The sequence below is a fragment of the Argiope bruennichi genome, chromosome 4 (genome assembly GCF_947563725.1).
Source record: "Argiope bruennichi chromosome 4, qqArgBrue1.1, whole genome shotgun sequence".
Classification (NCBI taxonomy): domain Eukaryota; kingdom Metazoa; phylum Arthropoda; class Arachnida; order Araneae; family Araneidae; genus Argiope; species Argiope bruennichi.
In genome coordinates, this window is record NC_079154.1 from 55,080,030 (window position 1) to 55,106,851 (window position 26,822).

A 26,822-nucleotide genomic window follows, 5' to 3' on the forward strand; every position below is an offset into this window, starting at 1 on the left:
TGGTAGTTTATTGTGTTAAATTTAATGTTTTTCCGCAAAAAGCGTCCTCTGCCGGACATTTTGGATCTGAGATTTTTTTTCCGAAATTCCGTGAGTGCATCTCGTGTATACCAAATTTCGTTGCAATCCGTTCACCCGTTTGTGTTGTAGGATGCTTTTTACAGGGGAATTGCAGTTTAATTATAACCACCCTGTATATACCAGTGGTGTTCTATTTCTTGGTACCAATTTCAAAATACTGCTGAAAGAAATCGATCATTTCTTTTTGTACTTAATTTGGCAATGGAAGAAACAGTGATTAGTTAGTTTTGTTTGCATCACATTACCTTATATTTTACATTCTTTGTTTAAGTAACATAACTAAAATTATTTTAAAATAACAAACAAAATCTAATATAGTGACCTAAATTGACACTAATTACATAGGTTAAGTAATTTATGCCCTCTGAACTTTGTCATTTTCTTATTTTTTGGAGGAAAGCTAATTGGAATACAGAGTAATAACTCTGTCTTTGATTATAGCCATGACATTTTAAAAAAATAATAAAACAAAAAAGAACTTGAATTATTTCTAAAAAAAAGTTTTATTATACAATGAAGTGTTTATTTTCAGTACACTTCCATTCACAACTGCAATTTAAGTAAAGAACACCTGAATCTAAGACTGCACAAAGGATCATAAATAAAAGGCATTTTTTTAAATTCTAAAAATTAAAATGTTGATTATCACAGTAGCTTAAACATCAAAATATTTTGAGTAAAGCATAGTGGTTTTCAAATTATTACAAATTCCTGTTTGAAACACTGATACTACTTTGAATTAAAAATTTTCATTTCTGAACATATAATAAAGTAAGCAAGGGTATTTCTAAAATGTCTACAACAATCAGAATTTAAATTTCAATCTATTGTAGGAAATGTTTTATACATCAGACAACAACATTTTTGCCAATTTGTGATTAACATTTAGTACATAAAAACATGTACAAAGTTCTTTTTAAAAACAGAATTAAAATATTTATACAAAAATGCTATAATAATAAATTAAAAACACTTAAATACACGTTAAAAAAATCTATGAATTATAACTTACAACACACAACACAGAATGCTAATGAACTGAAAAAAAAAATTTTTTTTTTGCTCTAAAACCAAAACCAAATGAAAAAAAAAATGGCTTCATACAAATATGTACATCTAAACATCAGTTCATTCATAAAAACAGCTCAGGATTTCAATTTTCACAATTAACAGCACACTCACAAGAAGGAAAGTTGTACAAAAAACATATAATAGTTCTTCAAGTCGCATGTTGCATCCAAATCACATATGGTTGTGACTAGTGTTCCAAAAATCATGGTTTTGGTCACACCTATTAGCCACGCTTCTTTATGAGCCTATTACAGATGAGTTCCCACACTTGAAAACAGACAGACCTTGATCTGACAGCTATGTGTTAGATGGACCAGCTTCTGTCCCTTGACTGGCTCCAGAATTTTGAGTGCTACAAGCAGAGTCCATTTGCAGATCTAGAAGTATTAGCAAATATAAATAAAATTAGTTACTCTCTTCAGAATTTATTGCAAAGTAGAATCTAATTAATTATAAATTTCAGACAGAGTACAGCATTAATAATGCATGTGCAATGCATAATTATTCTTATAATATTATTATATTGTTTACATATTTGTGTTAACAGAAAATGCAGCTGTTACCTTTGGAAAACCACAGTATAAAATTGTGAAAATAATTCAATCATTGACCTTGAAACATTCTTTCTCAGAAAACTACATCTCCCCCACCCCCACAATAGGAATTTATTTTTAGTAAATAAATAACATACATATTTTATTGTTCATATGTAATTTTAAATCATAAATTTGTAATGAACATTTATTAATGATTTTATTTGCAGTTCCGTTTTTATGTAAAATTTACAATATATACAGTTTTCTATACCTTATGTTTGTTAAACTTAAATTTCATAACTTAAACTTTCTTTTTATTCAATGTCTTGTTTAAAGAATTTCTGAATAATCGGAATGGATACAATTATGCAAATAGAATCCAAACACCAGTTTAAATATTTCAAGTTTACAATAGCAAATGTGTGAAGTATATGTCATCATCATCAAAGTATAAAGCAAAATTGAATTAACTATAATTGGCAGCACAAAAATATTTGTAATGTAAAAATTAATTTATATTAAATGTTTAAACCATATCTTATAGGTAGAAAATAAAAGCATTTCTGTATATGATAAAGATTATTTATCTAATTAATTTTGTAATTCTCTACTTACAAATACTTTTTGATCTTAGAGTACAAAATACATCAAGGCAAGTCAAGATCTATTGAGTGATTGATAAATTTTGATGATGCACTCTGAATTATGACATATCACTATAAAATTGCATTGGTCAGTGAAATTGCAATTTCCACAGGTCATGTTATCATGTGAAATACTGTGTCTTAGACTGGATTAGTTAATTAAAAGTGCAGACAGAATCAAAATGTATCAATGTTTATATTGTCTGCTGGTATCTCAGTTACTTCATAAGATGCAATCATTTTCTATCATCAGATAACCAGCAAGATCAAGATCTTGATAAATTATTTAAATTTATACAATAGGACTTTATAATTTCATGCAATATGAAAATAACACTATCATAATATTAATTTTTAAAATACAATTAAATTTCTATTTTAAAGAAGTTATTCTGAGAGTTTATACTCTGGCTCTGTTAACAAGAAAACAGTTAAATCTATTGAAAAGTTAGTAGTATATTGACCATATTCTTTAATACTATTTTTAATAAACAAATTTCATAATTATTTATTTTTACTAAGTGGAAGGTGAGGGAGATGTAGACAGAAAGCTATGCATCCTAAGGCTATAGAAAAATTTATATGAAAATAAATTTTAAAAATTCAATAGCTAAGGATGATGGGGGGGGGTGGAATAATAAATAATTATAATATATATCAACATTTATAAATTTCAAAAACTTGATAGTGAATATACAAAAATATAAATGATTATTTTTAATCTTTTAACAGATAAGGAAAAATCAAAATCTTGGAGGTGTTTATAATACAGGAGACTAGAAGCAAAATTTCAAAAGAAAATATTAGATTATAACATTTTTAATTTAAACATAATAAAAATACATACTTACATTGTACTATATAAATAATGAACAACATTTTACCACTTAAAAATTTTTTTTCAATCAATTTAAATTTTAATCTGAACATTTTTTTTTATCTAGTAAATTTTACATCAAATGCATGAGAATTGCCTGGTTAAATCTAAAAGGTAGTTAATAATAATCAATTAGATCATTAATTTATAATTTGAATGAAATATATTATGCATCATTCAAATTCATAAGACTATACAAAACTCAAAGGAACTTTATTTTAGAGATGTTAAATTTTGTTAGTATAAAAGTATAACAGACATATTACATTAGATATACAGACAGTTTTTGGATTGAGAGGGAGGGTCAAAAATAAAAATTAATAACAATCATAAAAATGTTTACAAATAACATTTCATGAATTTTAATGCAAAAATTCTAAACTTTTAAATAGAATATTATGTTTTAAGTTTTGTACTTTAAATAAATAATTTAAATTTTTAGAAAATTACAAATAATTTCTTACGTCTTAAATTAATTAATTTTACAACAGTGTCATTTGGATTAAACTTGAAACTATAGATACATATTTTCAGTTTCTATATTAAATAATTACAAATTCTATTAATAAAATGTATTTTTTTTATTAAAAAAAATTCGTTTTTATTTTTGTCAAAATCGAACGTTACTCGCGCTCATTATTTTTAGATAATATGGTTGGAGCAAACATCTTTTATTCTCCACAGTAATCGAATAATAAAAATTTAAGTGGAAAAAGAATTTTTAAATTACTTCTATGAACTATTGATTCAAATAAAAAACTTTAGGTAAAGCTTTTAAAATTTCGAGAGGCAAATTAAAATTTTTTGAAAGAAAACTTGCATAGGAGCAAAAATTCAAATGAATAAAAGAATCATAAAAAAAGTAACTTTCAATTATCTTTAAATGTATCGTTTCTTGTTGGCAACAAATTAACCGAAGTTTATGGAAAACATCGCAGTTTCCATGCCTACCGCTCAAACAATGACAAACTTAAAATCAGTAGCAAAGGAAACAATATCAAAGTAAAAAAAAAAAAAAAAAAAAAAAAAAAAATTAAAAATGCAGTTCGATTTCAAAAAGTTTTTTTTTTTTTTAACTTACCGGAACATGTAAGTTTCTGTAAACTATCCGGCAAGGATGCTGTGCTTATAGCGGCATTTTCTCCTCGTATGTCCGGCAGAGCATTTCTTCTACCTGTCCTTCCCGTCTGTAAGAAATCATCGAAGGCTGGAGACGTCGCCTGATTTTCCACTTCCATGGCCATTCACGATGAATTTATCCTCTGAAACGCAAGAGAAGTAGCAATGAAGTCGAACACACTGTAACAATACACACGCAACAGTGGCGAAGTCGAACGACATCCTGGACATCACAGTAGTCTCAAGTAACACGCTTTTTTTATTGTTTACATTGCTAGCGCCATCTATTGAGCAATATTTGATTGAGTAGATCGTAAACTTTAATCCCAAGTTTTTACCCTTTTGGTTAGAAATGCGAGATATCTCAAAGCACTAAAATATAAGAATTAAAATATTAATAAATGAATTAATGAAAACTACAAATTGGATGAAAGATAGTTTAAGAAATTATAATAAAGATGATTTTCTAAGCAGTTCGTTATTGCGCACTAAAATTCAAGTGAATGCTCAATGCCGATTTCTCATTTAATTAATAAGGGCATTTTAAAATTATGGGTTGCATCAAAAAATTTGGGAGTGGCAAAATCAATAATAGCAAATCATTCTGCTAGAATTCACTCTATCGCGATTTGAAAATTTATATGCGTTTATTTTATAAATAAGTGTGCATAGCACATTATCTTTTGTTTTCATTAATTCTTCTCTACATATAAGAACAATATTGTCTTGCTGGAAAGAATTCCTAAAGGAAAGCAATTAACTAAAATTTCAGCAACTCCAAACGGCATCTGACTACGTTCAGATTCTATGTGAAAATGAATTTACTGAAATGCCAATAAGATAATAAAAACAACAGCAACGACAACAGCGAAAAGACTTTAAAGTTTGATAAGAAAGTTGTTTTGAAGACATAATAAGTTATGAAAAATTCAATCCGTAATTGAACGCACAAGAAAATAAAAATAATAACAAAATTACAAACTTAAACATAAAATGCATTCGTATTACGCGATGCTGATTAAAATTTGAAACACCAGTTCAAATTCTAAAAGAATTACTTATGAAATTTTTATAGAAATTTTTAAAAAAATATAATAAAGCAGTATTTTTCACATAGAATTATTTAATTTTCCCACTTTGGAAACTTAACCGTCACAAAAGTATTCTAAAATTGATTATGATTATTTCAATGCTAACAGATACTGTTTTTCCATTTGACGTATCGGTAAAAGTTCTAAGTTCTAATCTCATACTTTTATTCTTTCATTTTGAGAAATGAAAGATTATTTTAATTTTTATGACAAAAATTAAAATATTTTAGTTCTGATGCAGAAATAAAACATTGAAAGTTTTATTTAAAATTCTCATTTAACTTCCGTCTTATCTTAACTATTATGCTTATTATTTCTAAAGCACAATGGTACGATCATCATGAAACAGAGTATTCTTTCTGTATAGTTTTGCTTTATTCTCCAGATTAGAACTGCGTTTGTTAAAATAACGCTAAGTACCTGCTTGTATTGTATTGGAGGATTTTATTTCTTAAAGAGAGCAAATAGTGTCTGTCAATGAGGGGATGATCCGAAAAAATCGGTCTCAAAAATTAGTAGCATAGTAAGTAGTATGTTTATTAACGGTAACATTATCTAAAGTAGAATAATTTTCATTTGGTTGATTTGCAAATCAACCTATATGCATACTAAATTTCTTTTTGAATAAAATTTGACATTGATGCAATGCAGAATTTTGTAAATGAAGTGCCAAGCAGATTTCTTAACTATCAACTGACCGCAATTCAAAATTACATGGACGATCTCCAGAAGCTTCTGTTTAATGTTAATGTAACAAATTAAAAAACTACTCTTAATTTTTCCAGAAAAGCAGATTACAGATTTATTTTCCTAGAATCTAAGAGTCGAAGGATTTTTTTTATCCATTTGAATAACAAAATAAAATTGTCTGGTATTTTTTTTTTTAAATTTACAAATACATTTTAAAAGTTTTGGTGCATGATTTAATGTTGCACATATGGAAGGAATTTGTAATACTATTTTACGGAAAGATGTACCAAAAAACTTATACTATGTAAACCGAAGCAATTTTTGATGAAACAATAGGATAATTTTTTAAATCTCCACACGAATCATATCAAATAAAAAGGATTGCAAAAATAGTTTTCATAATAAATTATGTTAGAACTATTTTCCAATTTCTCTTACCCAGTTTCTCCAAGCAACTTTTAACTTTTTTTTTTACATTGTTGCCAATTCGTGCTACCGTATTCTTACCTCTGTAATCGGAATACTGTGGACAATGGATAATATATAACGTTTCAGAGATTTTTTTTTTCATCATAAAACAATGGACTTGCAAAACGAAAGGGAAGATAAAAGAAAAAAATAATAATAAAAGACACCAAAGCAATAATGAAGCAAGAACAAAATTTGTGTTTCGGCTATTCTTAGCCGGTGTACTACGGTTCGGTCAATTTTGAAATAACTAAACTCGTGCACTTGCTTGGTTAATGAAGAGATTTAGGGCAGCTAGGTCATTGACCGGGGCTTTGTTCAGCCTAATGAACTTAGCGGATGGGGGGGTGGGGGGTGGACGAGAGATAAGGGGTTAATAAAATTCTCAAGCGCCAGATCTTAAATATATATTACAGCCGTTACAGAGATTATGAGGAGATTGGGAAAACTTCCGGAAATTTGTTTTTCGTTCAATGGATTCGTTTCGTTTCTGCTCTCCACTTTTCTATAAGTTTTAATCTAAAAATAATGCATCAAAAAATAATAACAGTCTAATAATAGTAAAAATATTTAAAAATCTTTTACTATTATTAGAAACAAATTTTTTTAAAAAAGAGGAAAAACCATTTTTTTTTTTTTTTACTATGAAAATATATATATATATGAACTAAAATTGCTATATTTATATTCTATTATACTTAAATGGTAAAAGCAATTTGCGCATTATTACCATGGGGAGGGGTGATAACGCTGTCTTACAAGCTCACCAAATTGGTGTTAAGGCCTAACTTTTAAAATTTGGACATCTTTTTTTAAACGTTAGATTTTAAGAATTTTATTGGGTTTTTTTTATTTTTGTTCATGATTTTTAAAACTAATATTATAACCAATTCTATTGTTTTTAAATAAATTATATTTGCTATTCAACTTTTCAGTCTCACAGTCAGCCATCAAATGAAGAAATTCTTCCGGAGAACAAAGCTTCTGTCCCTTTTTTAAAACTGCAATTGCTACAATGTTTATAGTTTTGACCCGTGTTAGTGTGTCAGTGTATCAAGATATCTGAAGGCAATGCAAAGAACTGTTGCTATATCTTTTTGTTCTTGACCGAACTCTCTGACCAACAAATGCTACCTATAAAAATACGCCACTTTTTTTAATTATTATTTTTTAAGAAACAGAGTTTTTCTAATAGCTCTTCAAAAAAGTTCACTTGCATTTTTGATACTGAATGAAATGCCTACTTCAGCAATTTGTTAACAAATGGATAATGTTAGATCTAAGAGATAAATTCTTACGAAATAATATTTAGGAAAGAAATAGTGTATAGCGTTTGAATATTAACCGAAAAACACCGAAATTAAAAAACTCCTTTTTCAGGTTTTTTTTTTTTTTTTCATTTATTGGAAATGTTTCATTTTAATTCTCCGATGAACTTTATTCTTATTAATAGAATGCAATTTCATTTCCAGTGTTAGCTGTTTATTATAAGTTCCATAAGTTGATATATTTTGTTCGACTATTTCAATAACATTAGCAAGAACAGATTTTTTTTTTCATTTGCCACGCGGTTTATGAAGTAATTTAAAAATAAGAATATTTTTTTAACAGTATCGTTTGAGTATTCAATCTATTGGTATTTCATGAAAGAACAGCTTTTTTAATGATAATTGAGCGAAAAATGAATATTTCAGTCAGATTTTCAAATTTTGTCTAGTTTTTAAGTAGGTTTGGCCTTATTTCGTTAGATCTGAGTCCTTCACTGTATAATGATGGTTATTTAATAATTAATAAACTCATAATATAAAGCTATCTCTATTACTTCGGGATTTCAGAATTTTGATACCTTAACCGATTGAAAATTGAATTGGACAAACTCCATTACATTTTTAGGTACTTGTCGGTTGTAACGGCTACCAAAAAGCGCCAAGAAGAAATTTCGCCGAGTTGGTGATCTCAACTGTCAAACTATGCATGTGATTCGCGCATTGAGTATATTTTTTATAATTTGGCACCATTTTTTTTCTTGTACTCATTCTTATCCCAAACCGAATTGTACCCATTTTTATCAGATCAAGTAACCATTTTTACCCAGAAAAAGAATAAAAACATTTATTCCAGAACTGTCTGTCAAAAATAACTATAAAAATTATTAATTGTTACTAGCCGACAATTATTCTTTAACAGTTCACCTGCATATTATTCGTACTAGTAACGTTTTTTTTTGTTTTTTTTTAAAATTAGTTGAACGATGCTGCACAAATATTTTATTGGCTATATCAATATTTTTCTGAACATATCCAACAATCGATTGCCGTTTAGCTGTAATCCCTACCCATATTTTTACTTTTAACATATTTAAAATTATAACGAAATAAATTTTTGGATAAAAATTAAATAAAATCAGTATAGCAATCTTTTAGGCGCTCTTAAATCAATGAACTCCTGAGCTGCAACGAATTAGTTTATTAAATAAGACAGCGACCTTGCGTGTTCCTTGAAACTACCCACTTTTTAATTTACTCGGAAGTTCCTGTTGGCGATATATAAACAAGATCGTACAGAATAATAATGTAGTTGTAGAAATTCTGAATGCATCTTCTTTCAGTGTTTTTACTTGTGTAAATAAAAACTCACAAAAGTCAATTTTTTAAATTTATCATTAATTAATTCTGCCCTTTCCTTATTATGTACTTCCAAATTCATTAATCTTTAAATTAATTTTATAACTCAAAAAGTTTTATGCCATTAAAGAATATTCAAAATTCATTTTCTAACATTGCTAGTGATGTTGTCGATTGCAGTGCTTCCCTTAATTAAACGTCTTTAATAAAAAAGAGCATTTAAAATAAACATGTATCAACAGAGAAAATTGGGATAAAGGGTATTTATTCATAGTTCTCGAGTAGACAAAAATTACTTATAATTCCATTTTAAGTAATTTTGTTTCTTTTTTGAAAATTGCGTTAAACAGTTAATGGATTTATATATTATATGCAAAAATAAAATAAAAGAGTGACTGAAATTATATACTGACAAATAACTAGTAATGTTTCAGCTCTTCAATCCTTATAACACCAATCTCGTGGGTTATTTATTTTGATTTTTTTGAAATAAAGAAAATATTTAATGATCTGAAAAAGTTTTTATTTTATTTAATTAGAAATTCATTTTTAATAAAAAATTTGCAATATAAAAAATAATTTAAAACATATTTATAAAAATTATTTATAATTGCTATCTAAATCGGACGGGAAATAGAAATAAACACTCATTTATTTTGTGTGATTATTTTCACTTTATTAAACATTTTAATAGTGGTACAACAGTTAAAAACCATTACAGTTTCTAAAACATTAGAGATAGGCATATACTTTCAGATAGAATTTTTTTTTTCATAAAAAGCCTTTAAAATTTCTTTGATTCTAAAAGAGAAATTTCAATGAAACTTTTCTTTTAAAATGTTGATGTAAAATGTGTTAATAAAGTTTAAAATGTGTCACAAATATTTTACTGAATATGACTGATAAAATCAGAGAATTATTAGAAAATTTAGAAATGCAGTCAGCAGTACATTAATGTCTCATTCAACAAGAAATATAATTCATTCAACGTTAAATGTATTATTTAAAGCATTTTTCCCAACTGGATCATACATTTTTTTACTATTTTAAAATTAGCTGTTGGGCCGTGATTTGATTGGCCAAATAATATTCTAATAAACTTCACTTACAATTAAAGTTGTATTGTAATTATTTTTCAAAGAAATATTTATAACACAAAAGATAAACCGGGAAAAAGAAACTTATTTGTGTAATTTCTCTACTTTTTCTATACAAAATGCAATTTAAAATAATAATAATTTCCGACGAATAAGGAGAAAAAAGGCACACATTTGTTAAACATTCAGTAAATTAAAAAAAATAAAGTTTAAGAATGATACAACATTTTAGTAAGTGCAATTCTGCTTTAAGCATTTCACTACAAGCGCAATATAGATAATAAAATATCAGAATGAAGTACTACAACAAATAATGTTGTATTTGAGGTATTCTATTTATAAGGGAGGTATTGGATTAAGTAGTGGCAATACAGAATTTTTTACGCTTGAATAATCGAAGATACTTTTGAAAGAATAAAAAGAAAACAACTTTTTTTTTTTTTTTAACTTTGTAGGCAGATTATTAAAGAGGCAATTAAATTGAATAGGTTCAAGTGTTCTCGAGGAATCTACTAAAGGGCAGGGAAAAAAATGGAATAACTGAAATCCAAGAAATGGAATACAGGATATTTTTTTTATGAAGAAACTTATATTCGACATAACTCTGCAATACTGGTAATTAGATATATCTTTTTAGTCACTAGCTTTCATCAAGTTTATAGCATTCTTGAAGATAGAGCATATCTTTCAGGAGGAATGAGTAAGTAGACAACTAAAAATTCGGCATAGCAATAAAACGCAAAGAAGAATAATATAATAAAAAAATATATTTTATATAAAAATTTATTTTTTTATATAAAATGTACATAGGCACATACAGAAATACTGAGCTGAGCAATAGTAAGAAAACAAAAACTTGATTGTATTTTTTAACTTGCATTGTTATTCTGAAATAATTTTAAAACATTTGCTTTAGTATTTGAATTATTTTGTTTAGATTAATATTATACATTAATATCTTAATAACTTTTCCAAAAATAGTACCGAATATTTTTTTTATTTCAATCTTAGAATACCTCCTATAAAGTGAAAACAATTGATGACACTATATAATTGAAAAACAAAGTAACTGAATGTTAATTATTACTTTCATAAATGTTTAGTCTCCCATATAAATATAAACAATTAAATTTATTGAATGAGCTGTAATGAAGTTTATAATAAATAAATTATGCTGTTCTTGTATAGACGAATTAAATATAAACTAAGTAAGCATAAATTCTATATAAACTCTAAGAAAGCAGAATTCATTCTCAATAAAGATAATTTGATTTTAAATAATTTAATACTGATTCTCAAATGAAAATATTTGATACAAAAACCCTTTCTATTTTGTTTGCCATCTTGCATGAACAGAAGCAAATGCTTATCTTTAAAGTCTTTCATCTTGTTTGTTTGGAATTATTATCACGAACATTCAAAAACACCTGCAATATCGTTCATCGTTCTCAACTTTTTTTTTTAACCTAATCTTTTTCTTCCATGATCCGTACTTAATGACATATTTAAAATATAACAAAAGAAAATTAAAATTCAACATTCACACGCCAGCAAATTTCCATTCTAGAAACCAAACATTATCAATTAAAAGATAATGTGATTCAATTTTTTTCGTGTTAAATCAATGGATATGAAGTACATATCGGTGTTTGGTACACATTGCAGAAGTAAGATTTAAAAAGGCTTTATTTTAGATAAATTTGACTTTTATTTCAACCGAAAATATTTTTTTAATATTTATTTTTTGAAGAAGATCATAATGTTTCTAAAATTCTTCTGTGACATTGCTTGCTGATAGGATGCTTAGTTAAAGCATAGTGAAAGAGTGCACTCAATTCGTTATTTTGAACAGAAAATTATAGATTCGTATAAAAAAAATTAAGAATTGATATTTTTTGGAGGCATTTCTGAAACACGACCTTCCAGCTTGGTATACGGTACATTAGTCCTTTGAGCGTTTTCTTGTTAGTGTGGTGTAGAATTTAGAGAAAGAAGGTGATTGTTTAAGTATCATCCGCATCAACAGACGGTTCAAAATAGTTATGTTCGTGCCAAAATAGTAATTGTACAGCATCAAAATGGGAATTTCATCTAAGTATACAAAATCATAGCTCGGAAACGGCGTAAATGAAATGATGTACATTAAAATTTGTTGATACCTGTATTGTTGCACAATGTATCTGAATTCGAATCAAGCTGAATGAACTCACAAATTTGGAGGAAGAACCTTTAAAATTATACTGTCTCAAATGAAGGTACTGAAGACTGTTATTTCTTTACATTCTTAGAGAAAGGATGATTCTTTTCCAATCTTCACTTTCATTTTAAGTCTCAACATTATGGGAAAGTGGATTCAAGTTGGTAGTAACAAATTGATAACAGCAAATTTGTACTGAAAGCAAATTGCAATTAAAGAATACCCTTACATTTTTCAAAACTTATCTACTGTAGCATGCCGTACTAACATATGTACAACATTGCAATATACCATTTTGGATAGACTTATGTTGAAATCTTTATATTTGCAAAGAAGGCATGAATATCATCTTTTCAAAATTTTCAATATATTCAGCAAGGACAGCATGGGACAAGATTTTAAATTTAGAAGCAGAAAAGAATTCAATTTCATTTTTACAAGTGAGATAATATCTGTTGGCAGACGATTGTTGCACTTTTTTTTAGAACCAATTTTTTTTTTTTAAATTCTCGTTTTAAAGAAAAGTCTCGAAGGAAATGAATATTTTGTTTTTTTTTATTACGAAATTATTCTTTTTTTGAAACCCTTAAATTAATTCTTCATTCGAATTTTTAATAAAAAATAAAATCAATGCTTCCATGACCTGCTTTCCTCACATTGTTATCTTCAATCTAAAATGTTTTAATTCCAGTGTTGGCTTCAAATAACTTTAATATAAAAGTAACTGAATTAAAAGCCTATAGAATAACACAGCGAAGCTTAAGAATGCGAATAAATTCTAATCAGAATAATTCTTCTACATCATCAAATAACCAAATGATCTATTCGAATTCTACGCCTGATCCACCCAATAATTTAATTTGTGGCCATTCCTTTCACAGATAAATTCGTTAAGTTGACATTTAGTTAGCCTTGTCTAGTTCTAACAGAACAAGTCAATTACGTAGCAGACGAGAAGGAAAATTGCCGCTTAATTAAGGAAATTTATGTGAAGTTTTTGTTGGCCAACACCTAGACAGTATGTGTTCAACAATCACGAATATGTGCATATGACATACTAACCGTCGAATAAAATATGAAAATTCTTTCATAAATACGTTAAAGCAGACAATATATCATTTGAATGATGTATTGTTGGAAATATCAGCATTGCGAGTGACAAAGGGTTGAATGTCTTCTTTTCGTCGCCATTTCTTCTCGCGAGGCCCAGTTCTTTTCCTCTACCCAAGGCTATATGTGATACAGTCATAGCAGACGACAAATTTTCGGTGCATAATTCATGGGATTCTATGCTTGAATGAGCTCCGCTTTTCCCAAGCGATTTATGATCCGGATACATCGCATCTTTTCAGAATGTCACGAGTTTGATAAAATGTCAAGTGAGTAAAGAATTCAGGAGAAAATAAATAAAAAATCTTAGAAGTGATGCATATTCTAATAGTGCATTTCGTCAGATTCTTTTTCTTTTTCTTCTTTTTTTTTGTTCTATGGCAACGGTTTAGTAATTTTAATTGGTAAAAAATTTAATTTGCAAAGAAAAAAAAACTATTTGAAAAGATACGCTTAAAATATATTTATTTCTTAACTTTCTTAAATTGCTATTTCGACTTTGGGTAACTTATAATAGATTTTTTAAAAATAGCTCGAATGAAGCGATTTCTTTAACAATAATTTTGAAATAGGAATATTTTTTGCGAAAACTTGCAAATATATATATGTCGTAATATTTTACTTCATAATTGAATCATTTTCCGATTTTATAATCAATTCATTAAAAACATAATAAGAAAAATTAAATATCAAATAATCCCAAAAGTTCCTTTTTCCTTCTCGAATCAAAATTTTTTGAAATGACACAGCAAAATTGTGTGCTACATCTGTACTACTAATAAAAGAGAATGTGTAAATCGGTGGTGTTCCACAAGGCAGAATGTTAGAACTTCATCTACAGAATTTGGAATGTGAAAACGTGCTTTTCGGAACATTTTAATTAGAATTTTAATTAGTTATAAATTAATCAAAATTTTCATGTTTCTTAATATAACTTCAAAAATACTGCAACACAAAATGATTTTGACATCATTTTAAAATTCAAAAAATTATCGAATGATATCAATTTTAACAGCAACGTTTATTATTTATTTTTAATTATTTTTTAAAAATATTTTGATTACATTTTTCAACAACATAAATGCACTGTTGTAATGAAACCTGAATCGTTTTCATAGTAGCTAGAAATATTTCCTTTTCGATTTTTTTCAGTGTTGTTAATGAAGATATGAAAATGCAGCTTATTTTTCCATATCGAACACGTATCTGTTTAAATAAAATTTTGGAACTTTCATTGTATTTATAATTAAGATTTAATTTCAGCAGTAAGCAATGAAGAAAAATTCATAAACTTTGTCCATTTTTAAATAGTCCTCCTAACAATACATTTTTATTATATAATTGCGTTTATAAAGATATATTATTCTTTTACGCAGAAAATTATTTTAATATGTAAGTATACTGAACTTTTTTTTGAATTGAGAAATTTTTGTTGAATAATATGTAGTCACATAAATTATGAAACTTGTTCTATAACATCTCACTGCTGAGAAATTCTACTTTTCTTAATTTTTTTTAACGAACATGCTTAATTTTAGCAAGAAAGTTAGAAATTGAATTAAATGAAGTTAAATGACTTCGTTGCAAATTAAAGTTCAAATTTTAGATGACAGAAAATTAGAAAGATGCATAGAACAATGAATAGAATGATACAAAGTTTCTAAAATATTACGAAATCAAAATTTGACATTCAAAAATATTTTGCAGTAAAAGTTATCACAACTAAGTCGCATAAAATATTTAATTGAAATTTTAAGCAACTATTCATCTTGCCGAAATAGTTGTTAACCAAAGAAGGCTAGTTACATCCTAAAACTGAAATACAGATGAACTCATAATACGAATGCTCTCTCTCTCTCTCTCTCTCTCTGAAACACAAACATTTAATATTTCTTTTTCATGTAATGAAATTAATACATGTAACATTAGAGTCACTTTCAAAAAAATCTATCAATGAATTTTATCTAACATCCAAGACAAACACTTTCAATGGAGATATCATACATCTTTAATTATTTATCTGTATGTTAACACTTCATTTAGTGAGAAGCATTTAATGGATTTATTTGTGCAATGTTATCGTGGTTGTAGTTAAAATTGAACTCTTAAAAATATGTTGAAATATTTGGATATGAAGTTGGCATGGTATATATACTTTAAAAATTTATGAAGGCGAACAAATTGTTTTCTTTAGATAAAAGTTTGCTGAGTAATTACTAGAAAAGATTGCAACTGCATTATGAAGAAACAGCAATGACAATCCACAAGCGGAAAAATAATTTTGGATATTTTTTTACAAGATATCGGAAATATTTAGTTCTATATCATCTAGAAAAAAAAAATAGCTTGTGACCTCAGATTTTAAGCTACTTTTTTTTGCCAAAGTACATGGCAAAGTCTAAGGGGAGAGCATTTTCAACTTTTAATAAAACAATAAAAATTACTCATTTGAGTGCGAAGATGCGATTTGAAATATTTCACCATCGTTTTGCTTTGATCAATTGATGAAAAAAACCCAAGCCAATAGAATTTTGATAATAACAGTATTACATGAAAAATTTATCGTTTTTTTTCTTCATCTTTTAATCCATCTTCAGAGTATTGTCGGTTGTATATTTCAAGATCAGATGTTCCATGCTGCATATATCGTGCATATATCCGACATGCTGATTTTAGGCGCCCAAGATATGCTGGAATATTGTCACACTTCTGCTGCCAATTCTTGGAACGAATATTAAAAAATGCCATGTTTCTGGATTTAATTCTTACCACTACAAAAATTAAATAAAACAGGCGATTGTTAAAAATATAAGCAGATGAAAAATTCATTGTCAAAGCAAATTAGGTAGGTACCAAAAAAGAAAAGTTCATCTTTTTCGCATATTACCCCTAGATACATTAACTTTAATGTACAGGGCTTTACTCTTAATTTTTTTTTTTAACTTTCGGTGTTTTTAAGAAAATCTAAACTAATGCTTGGAATTCCGTAAGAATTTTTAAAAGTATATATATCATTACTTCCGTAGTTTAATCCAATGTATTATTCTTTTCAAAATAAAAAATAAAGGTGAACTCCTTAAAAAAAGGGAGCAATGAAAAATATTCGTCAATTTTACCAAATAATAAAAATGATATCATTGAACAACTGCAAAACATATAAAAGAAGAAAGAATGAAAACAAATCATGAAAATGATTTTTTTGTGGTAAAAATACAAATTGGAATAAAACGAAATATATGCATAAATAAATAAATATGTGGCCAACAATTTCTACATGTAGATATAGATTACAAATGTAGAACAAAATACATCAGGAAAAGAAATAAAAAGCACAATTTCAGTTATTTTATTGTTTTACAATTGTAATGATTATTAACACTGAATTACTATACTTAGAAAAATATTACTATACTTTAATATTTTTTGGAAGTACAAAGTTTTAAATCAATATAAAAAAAAATCCTTCTTAATGTTAAAATTTTAAAAAAATACCTGAAAGGAGTTGCTATTATTTTTAATAAATCACTCATTTGTTTAAAATACAAAATATAAGAATAATAGTTACGAATCAAAAATTCTTTTTCGAGAACACCGTATGACTTCTATTCCTTTTTTTCAATATTTTAAAATTATGCCATGGAAGATACTATATTAAATATATATTCACCTCAAAAAGATCATCGCTAAAATTTTATTTAGCGCAGAATTCTTTTACAAACAACATAAAAAATTTTTTAAACTTTTTTCGACTCTTGATTAAATAAAAAGATTTATATTTGCTTTCGAAAATAATTATTTCAAAATGTTATTAATCCATATTTCGAAGAAAACTTTTTTTTTTATCGCAATGGAATACGGATATATGATTTTCATTAAACTCACCTAATAGTCTCTCGTTCTTTTTTCAACGTATATGCATTTTTTGGTACTCAAGTCAGATCTCATTAAAAAAAAAGGGGGAGGGGTGTTGCTATATTTTCAGTCGTGAATCTTTTTCTGCAACTTGTTTAAAGAAGGAAAAAAAAGCTAAAAAACATTTTCTTCGTAGGAGAAATGCTCATTTCAAGATAAGAAATTGCCTTCATTTGATGGAAAGTCTAAGCAGAAAATGGAAGGAACTTATTTTTGAATGGAAGATTTCCTTCGAATCTTCGGTTCAAAAATAAGCTTTATTACGTATAAGTTTTTTCCTCCCCTTAGGAATTTCGGAGAAGTAAACAAACTTTATTAGACTTCCGATATCGTGTGCAGCATGACAGAGCGATTTAAAAATTTCGGACGAAAATGTGAAGAGACAAACAAAACTTAAACAAGCATATTTTGCAGAGCAGCGTGTATTCGTAAATGGCGTTTCGAAGTGCAAACTTTGACGGAAAGGAAAACGAAATCAAAAGTAGGAAATGTTTTAATGATTCAACTTTTAGAATAGGATCTCGAAAGTGAAACTTCCAGCAGTTACAGGCATAGATTGACAGGCATGTGCAAATATCTCGGCTATATTGTGCAAATTTTCAACAGAAAGTGACCGTTTGATACTAGATTTTCATTAAACGTAATTGCACTTGCAAAAAATATATATGGTTTCAATGAAGAAGAAATCCATATGAGTTAAATCTGGCGATATTGGCAGCCCATGAACAGCCTGGGGTGAGAGGTGTTTGGGAGATGCATAAAAGTAATTTCCGTGGTTACTACAGAAGCATGCTGATGTTCTATTGACTTAGATAGGTTTCGGCTAAATATCTTTCACAAAGATGCCGTAGGTGTGACTATTCAGCTGATTAGGAGGAATGTAAGGCCTTGCGAAGTAACTGTATACCATGGTAGCCTAAACTTAGGTAGATCTTGTAATAAATCCTTGTGATAAAAGATTTAGGGCCACGTGAATTGTTCTATTCTCACAAGGCATAATTATGAATGCAAGTAAAAAGTGCAGAATGCAGAACTTGAATGGATGTCTCATCATTACATTCAACGCGTTTCCGCATTTACATTTGAGCACAAAATTTGTTTATTTCGGTCCCCTTTATCTGTCTATAAAATTTTGTCAAATATTTAATAATTGTTTTGCATTTGTTTCAGGAAATATAATTTTTAACTGAGAAACTTTTCAATATTAATATGTTTACATAATATTCAATTAATAAAGGGAAAAAAATATTTTACTTCATTGCGTAATTACGTATTTTGTTTTATTGCAGTAAAAATGTAGAAAATTCTTAAAATTTCCATACCCGCCTTCGACGACCAGCTGATTCACTTTAAATAATCCTACCAGCACACATATACTGTACAATATTGTATGATATTTAACAATATTTGCCATACTCTATAATGTTATTGAATATTAAATGATACAATATTGTAAAAGAGGATGTGTGATCCGAGATAGTTTTTTTTGTGTATAACAAAATTGAATAACTTGATATTCATATTTTCTTCAGGTAAGTATTTAACCATTTTAAAATGAGGAAGAAACTGAGCTTTAGTTTTTTTTAGCTGCCTAAAATACTAAACTGCTTTGCTAAGCTTTGCTCTTAGTGTGAATGAACTTCCTAAATTGAGAGTCAAATATCAAAATTGTATAAAATCATAACAAACTGCATTACCTAACATGAAATTGAACCTTGTTTTTTGCCGTGCAGTGATTTCACTCACTTTAAATCTAACGTTATATTAGCGTGCCACGACACACATTATGTAAGCACAATATTTTGTCAAATGGATTGAAACATGATAATAAATAATGAAAGATCAGTTACTACTTTCAGTATACTGAAGTTATTTTATAGAATGCATAATGTAATAGTAAGTTCTGTTATAGATTCTAGAACTAAAAAAGAATGAATTAAAAACCAGAAAAGCAAAACTCCCTCCCCTAATTGATAAAAAAATATGAAATAATAAGAAACATTTTTATTTCTTAACCTTTAATAATGAAAGAGACCCATATTTGATGAAATAATGAAAACAGAATTTCATGACAATGAAAACTGCTGTTGCGAAGTTTGCATAAAAATATTTTTTTAAGTGTTTTGAAATATGTAGAAAAGTATTAGAGGATGAATTTGGCTACCTTAGCAAGATATTTTTAAAAATTACTGTAAAAGTTATTTATATTTAATAATATTTTGAAGGCTACCACAAAGAAACGCCAAACTTTTGTTTAATTTATAATTAAAATAAAAAAATAGCGCGCGCACACGTACTAGAAAACGCAAGGTATCATTTAGAAAAATTTTGATATATTGATAAATTTTTGAAAATTAAATGATTTTGAGCAATTATTATAAGATTATGTGGAACTTGTATTAAGAATTCAGCTCAAAATATTTTAATTTATTTTTCTCCTTAGTTTTACTTTAAATTTCTCTTATTCATTGAAATACATTTCATAGAATAGAACAAGAGTTTTCAAGTTCTTTCAGAGTTCTTACTCTTTAGCTTCAAGTAAATGTATTACCGATTTTTAAGCTACATTAGGGATCCGCTAAATTTAAAACTACTGTACTATGTGTCTTCAATTTTGAACGGTATTCAGACAACATAGACAATATCAACTCTAACATCCCTTTTTACAAACCTTCATGTCAAGCAAAATGCCCTAACGATATATGCAATATGCAAGGAATTTTTTTATTTTTGAGGAAATTTGTCTGAACTGCAATCCTTTGATTTCGAATACGAGGTTTTACAACTGTATCTCGGTATCATTGTTTCTTTTTACGAAGTATACAATAACATACAAAATTATTTTATAATTTCTAATATATAAAATGCGGACAAAATTTAATTATATATTTTCAAAACATTGATTTATTCATTATAAATAGTAATAAAATTATTGAGACATTTTTAATAATTTCAAAATTAAATATTTATTTTCTTTTGAATTTATAAATTTTACTTATTTTATCATTGTAATTTATTTAAAGGAATTTTTTCCCTCCTTTTTTATGCTGCATTCCTCAGAATGCATTACCGGGCTTAAGTTCTTCATTTTTGTAACATTTTACCAAAATAACACCATGCATCAAATTTGGAAAAAGGAAAGTTTCTTGTCACATGTCAAATGAGAAAAAGGAAAAGAATGGGCTGGGTGTGCCAAGTGAAAGAAATGGGCACACCCCGAACTTCATTAATCTTCGACTACATATTTCTTAAAACAATGGATTTAGTTCGAAAACCATTTTTCATCTCATCTTTCAAGCATGTGGAAAATAGTATTTGGTTGCTTAAAATAAATGGATCACAGAAAAACAAATATTTAAAACTTCAAAACTCAAAAAAATAATCACAATACAACTAACATCACTTATATAAAAGGAATAATTTATATCCGTTAAATCTTATTCCCATTTAAGCATTGAAAGATAAAACAATTTAAATCTGACAAAGCTATTGTTGACATTTTGTTCAAAATTAAATAATAGTCAGCGTCTTTATCTCTTTGAAATATACTCGAAATGTTACATTTTTTAAAGAATGTATTTCGAAGAATCTTACCAGCGAAGCGAATTTTAAATATTGAATATGACTGCTTCAATTTTCTTTTAAAAATGGAATACTTATTTTTTCCGTAACCTAAATATTACGATCGTTGCCGTAAAAAAATCAAATTTCATTGCAATATCTCCATTTTTTATTAAATTCAACTGCACAAAAAGTTTCTAGTCATATTTTTTTCACGAGGAAAAATCCATTGCAACAAAATTTCATTTAAATAAAAAAATTAGGAGGCATTTAACTTGTAATCAAGATTTTGAAATAGTTGATTAAAGTTTCTTCTTTTAAAGACGATACACAGAGAATTCCATTTAATAGCAATTTGAAATCGGTTATGCAATTAAGTACAGATTGTCATTTCATGAATTTCGAGTTTGAAATTGAAATTTTAGTAAAAATTTAGAAAAAAAAAGTATACTCGAACTTTTAGTTCGACACATCGTAGTACGATATTGTTTTACGCTTTATTCGTTTACACTTATTTTTATTCTTAATTATATGGCAGCGATTACGAGGGCATTATGTGTTTATAATATTGTCACAATGGGCGTGTGTATAGATCCATGTACTACAACAATAAAAAGTATAACTGTAAAATATGCTTAAAAATATTTTCAGATATTTATTAAAATGAGAGAAAATAATATGGATATTAAATTGGCTAAAATTAAAAACTTATTTCTTCGAAATTTAAAAGTGACGAGAAAAATATTTTTGTACAAAAATATGCTATGTTTTTATAAAGAAAAATATTATGATTTATTTTCAATTGAAATAATGTTTTGAAATATACTTTTGATGACTACCATCATCCGAGAAGTAATTACCAAAATATTTTTCTATAATGAATTATAGATATAAGTTTACTAGGTCCAATCGTCTGTCTGCAGATATACATAATCTTTTTTTTTTATCATGTAGTACGCAGTTTAAAGATATTATGCCAGCTTAAAAACATTATTATGTTAATGCATAGGAAAAAGACTAATATCTTCATTGCTAACCATCGACATGTTTAAACTTTTAAATCTGAAATTTAATCTCAGTTTTTACAATAAAAATATTTTGCAGTTAAAAAAACAACGCCAGGTAAATTATTTATTCATTCCTTATAAAATAAATTGTCTTATAAATATTATTCAAAATTCATCAGGAAAAGATCTTGCCGGAAGAAAATTCTTTTCATGCAGATTCATAAATGCTTTACGCTTGGAAGGTTATCTCAGATAAGTTCTGCGTAACTGAAACGTAAGAACACTCAAGTCGAACATCTTCGATAAGTGTTAAAAAAACATTTTGTTTTTGTTTTTTTACTATTATTGTTTGAAGTCATGTGGAATATTTGAACAGTCAAACTCACGCTGTCAGAGCAAAGTCTGTTTTAAAAGGTGCTAAAAATGCTTTTGATGCGCATTGCTTTATTTTTTGGCTGATCTTTTTATATATCTTTAAATAAAAATAGCAGCCACCGTCAAACTTGATTATTTTAAAGATGTTTTCGAAATTGAAGAATTATTGGGTTCTAATAAAGGAATTGTTTGGTATTTAATTTTTAAAAATATTTCGTAATAATGTGCTTTTTAAAATAGAATTAAATAAATTTAGTAAAATATACTTGAATTAGTGTACTAAAAACCAGCTTTTATATTTTAATGATTTTCTACATGCCTTTCAATGCTATAACTATAATTCAATAATATAAAATATAATATAACTATAATTCAATAATAATAAATATTAAGAGCATTTCAATTGAATATTTATTGCAAAAATTCAGTACCATGTGGTGCTACAAGTACAGAATCTAAAACTAATTAAAAACTCAATTAATTGATCTTCAGGTTCTACAAAATTTAGCATATTGTATTGTCAACAATTAGGTACAAACGCACAAAATTAAGAATTATAGAATAGCGTGAAGTGAAAGAAAAATGGGTTATTAATTCCATCTTTAGAAATATAAAAGAAGTCAACCAGTATAAAAATATTAAAGATTTTCAATATTAAACAAACGGCACTTATACAACAAATTCAATATTAAAAACGATCTTTAACTAACTTTTAGTATTTTTATAAACATGCTTTTATTTAATTTTCAAAATTTCACACCTGAAGCATAACAATACATCATTTATACAGCTTAATATTTTACATGCGTTCTTTCGGAATTTTTTTTCAATATTTCATTTTAATGCTTATTTCTTCATATTTTCACTATCTATTCTGCAGAATTTATTTACTTCAGTTATTTATTAACTGTATATTTTAAAATGCATGATAATTGTATTTTTTTGTATGAAAAAATTTTCATAAGACATTTACTGAAGTAAAAAAAAAAAAAACCTATGACATTTATTTTTGAATGCATTTCAGTTATATCGGTAATTCATAGAAATTAAAATCATTACATATACAATTAAGAAAAAAATGTTTATAAAAATAGATTAATGAACTTTGAATTCCTTTCAAAAATAAAGTATTTTCTTTCTTTGCTCTAATACTTCGAATAATAATTAGTATCTATTCATAATAATCGATAATCTACATTTTCTATATTCTGTTTTTTCATCAAGGTAACATGCTCATTACATAAGAAAACAGAGAACTCTCTCTTCCGTTTGTAATGGGAAAACCCACAGAAAAAAAAATCTTTTTATCATATTCACTACTCACTGATGAGCCACTTCATGAGCGATTATTAATGGTTCTGGTAAGAATTTTATGATGATTCTATTATTCCTGGATTCGCCCTAACATGATAAAGAACTTGCACTTGTGAGCACAGAAAATCGTTAGTCAACAGTTGTCATGGCTTCCATAGATGACTCAGTACATCATTCCTTTTTTTCTTCTTTTTTTTTTCTCAATCCAATGCAATAGGGAAATAGTGAACTACTCGTGATTCGAAATGAAGTGGGGAAAAAAGTAGTTCGTCAGTATCAAGAGCCGTTGCCATGGGAACCCACTTCGATACAGTTCAGTAAGCGGAAAACTTGTGCACTGCGCCGAAAAACCTTTTTTAAAGGAGCTTTAACGCAGAATAACCATATTTCCCCGATTAAAATTGGCGAAATCTAAAAATGACTCAATAGAGAAAAATTTTGCTTTTAACCAGCAGAGAACACTCAATTTTAACTTGAAATTATTGTTCGTTTAAATAAAGAATTTTAAATTTGAAGCTGTTGATATTTTTTTTTCGCGTCTTTAAAGGAGAAATTGACTATTAAATGATTCACGTCTTCATTTCAGAATTCTAAATTATTAAAAGCATGCACTTCGCGTATTCGAAAAAAAAAAAATAAGCATATATGATACTGTATTATAATTTTTTTCCAGTACAACTAAATAACTAACGTAAGAAAATAATAAATAATTCAAACAAAAATTATTAAATTAAATATAAATTTAAAAACTTACAGTTCCAGCTTAAATTAAATATACGCTAATAAAGTCACTGAACACAAATGATTTTAACAGAAACAGAAATTGTCATTAAATGCAGCAGGAAAAATATAAGATATAATAAAGGAAAAAAATAAATAACTGTTTCAAACTCCAAAAGAAAGATCTTACCGTTACAAATATTATGGCAGCGATATCAAATAAAAAAAGCCGAAAATCACTTGACAATAATCACGTGACCCCATTACACCAATAATAAATTGAAACTTCAGTAATTAAATCGGATTTTATTTATGATTGGATCAAGGATCTTATTTGATTCTCTCTAATTGATATTTGACTTATAAGATACACTCTAATTGTTGTTATTATTATCTGGACTTATGAGATGATTCTCTCTAATTGTCATAGACTGATGCATTTACAGCCAGAAGTTTACTGAAAACTTCGGGATGTCTTTATCGCAAGTATCTTTTAAAAATTATTTAAAATTTTAATTAATAATTAAACGACATTTTAATACTTTTCCTTGATAAGTACTAAAAATATTGCAGCGCAGAAATTATTTCTATAGCATTTGAAAATGTAAAAATTATTTTTATATGAAATTTTTCAAAGAATTTTCAAGACCTTTTACTGTTGGAATGAAGTTTACACTGCTTTAATTATTATTAGAGATATTTTATTCTTGAATTTTCTTCCATTGTTGATATTAAAATTATGAAGATTTGTTTGTCTGTTATAGAGCAGGTTTTTCTTTTTTTAAAAACAATTACAATAAATTTTGATTTTTTTTTTTGATATTTTTTGTGATATCAAACATGGCTCAACTTCTAAAGTAGATAGTGCTGAAACTTTATAATTTCTGTACTTATGAACATTGTTCTTTCCTGTATTATAAATAGATGTATGTAAACTTAACGTTCTTTAAGAAAGATATTTAAAAGATCTGCATTTTTTATTGTTGTGTACTAACTTTGTTATCGAATCTATCAATAAAAATTCTCTAAGATGTTATAAAATTATGAAACATATTTGCTATTACATAAAAAAAACTCCTGCGTTAAACAATTCCACTCAATAATTCACCTTAGTAATAAAATTATTACATTTTTATGACCATATTTCGATTACGTAAATTACAGACACAGTTGAAGTTAAATCGTTTCTAGTTTCAGATTAAAGTTCTTTTATGGGAGAGGAATGTAGGAATAGATGAAGGTAATGCTTCTAAAATTACATATTATCAAATCTGAAATTTAAAAATAAATTTATGAGGGAACCATAAAAACCAAGCTATGCATTAAAGAGTTTATTGAAATTTTTTTCACGCAATAATTTTGAAGAGCCAGTTAGTTGTCGAAAAATGTAATCGGAATATAATAAATTATTTATATCATATCTTTTAAAATTTAAGATAATTAACTATAAAATAATATTAAAATTTTAAATTAGTAATTTTAAAAAAGTATATTCAGTCAATTCTCATATAATATGAGAATTTGATGAAATTGTTTCCATATTGTAAGGTTTCGATTTTACTTTCATTAATGATGAAAAATAATTGTAATAGAATATGTAGTTTGTGTTTGTAAAAATGTGCTGGCAACAAAAAAAAATGCAGAAGAAAATTTTAAAAAAATGTACTTAGATCGTTATTCTTGTTCATAAGATTATTTAATAATTATATTTCTAATAATTGAGGGAATTTTTCGCTAATTTCTACTTTGCAACTTTTGACGTACTAAAACATAAATTTAGTAAACAAAAAAGAATTTTTTTAGCAAGTAAAAAGCGGAAATAGATTTCTTTTTGTTTAAATTAAGATTAATAAAGTGCATGCAATATTTAATTGATAATAACTATGAATTAAAATATTTTGGACGACCATTAATCATTTTGGACTCAATAGTAAAATAGGTATAAAGAATAGAAAATTTCAATTCCTTTATTATTTCCATTTTAAACTTTATAAAAGTTGACGATACTGGACTGAGAAAAGGTCGCAGAAAAATATTTTTACAACACGGGTATACAACAACACGGACGACATTACAACTTAAAATATAGAAATCCTTCCTACAAATTAAATTAATTAATCCCGAAATAAAATGGTTGAAAGTTGTTATATTTTTAAACCAATTTTATTTTGCTACATTTCACAAAGAATTGAAATAATTTATCAGTTTAAATTCTCTCAGAGAATGGAATTTTAAAAATTTAGTATTTAGTCCTTCATTTTTATGTCTTCAATTTTAGAATCAAACTTTAATATTTTAGCAAAAGAAACCTATCACTAACTAATAAAA

General features: G+C 26.8%; 1 protein-coding gene across 4 annotated transcripts in view; it reads right to left on the reverse strand.

Annotated features, from left to right (window-relative positions):
* Window positions 1–565: 565 nt before the first annotated feature.
* Window positions 566–26,822, reverse strand: part of LOC129965656 (cAMP-dependent protein kinase inhibitor gamma-like) — a 100,777-nt gene continuing 74,520 nt past the window's right edge. For all 4 annotated transcript variants that reach the window (XM_056079742.1, XM_056079744.1, XM_056079743.1 and 1 more), the window contains exons 2-3: window positions 4,291–4,471; window positions 566–1,529 (exon numbers count right to left, since the gene is read on the reverse strand). In XM_056079742.1, coding sequence (XP_055935717.1) covers window positions 1,450–1,529; window positions 4,291–4,453 — 243 coding nt within the window. In that variant the 5' untranslated portion in view covers window positions 4,454–4,471 and the 3' untranslated portion in view covers window positions 566–1,449. The remainder of the gene's footprint in view (window positions 1,530–4,290; window positions 4,472–26,822) is intronic.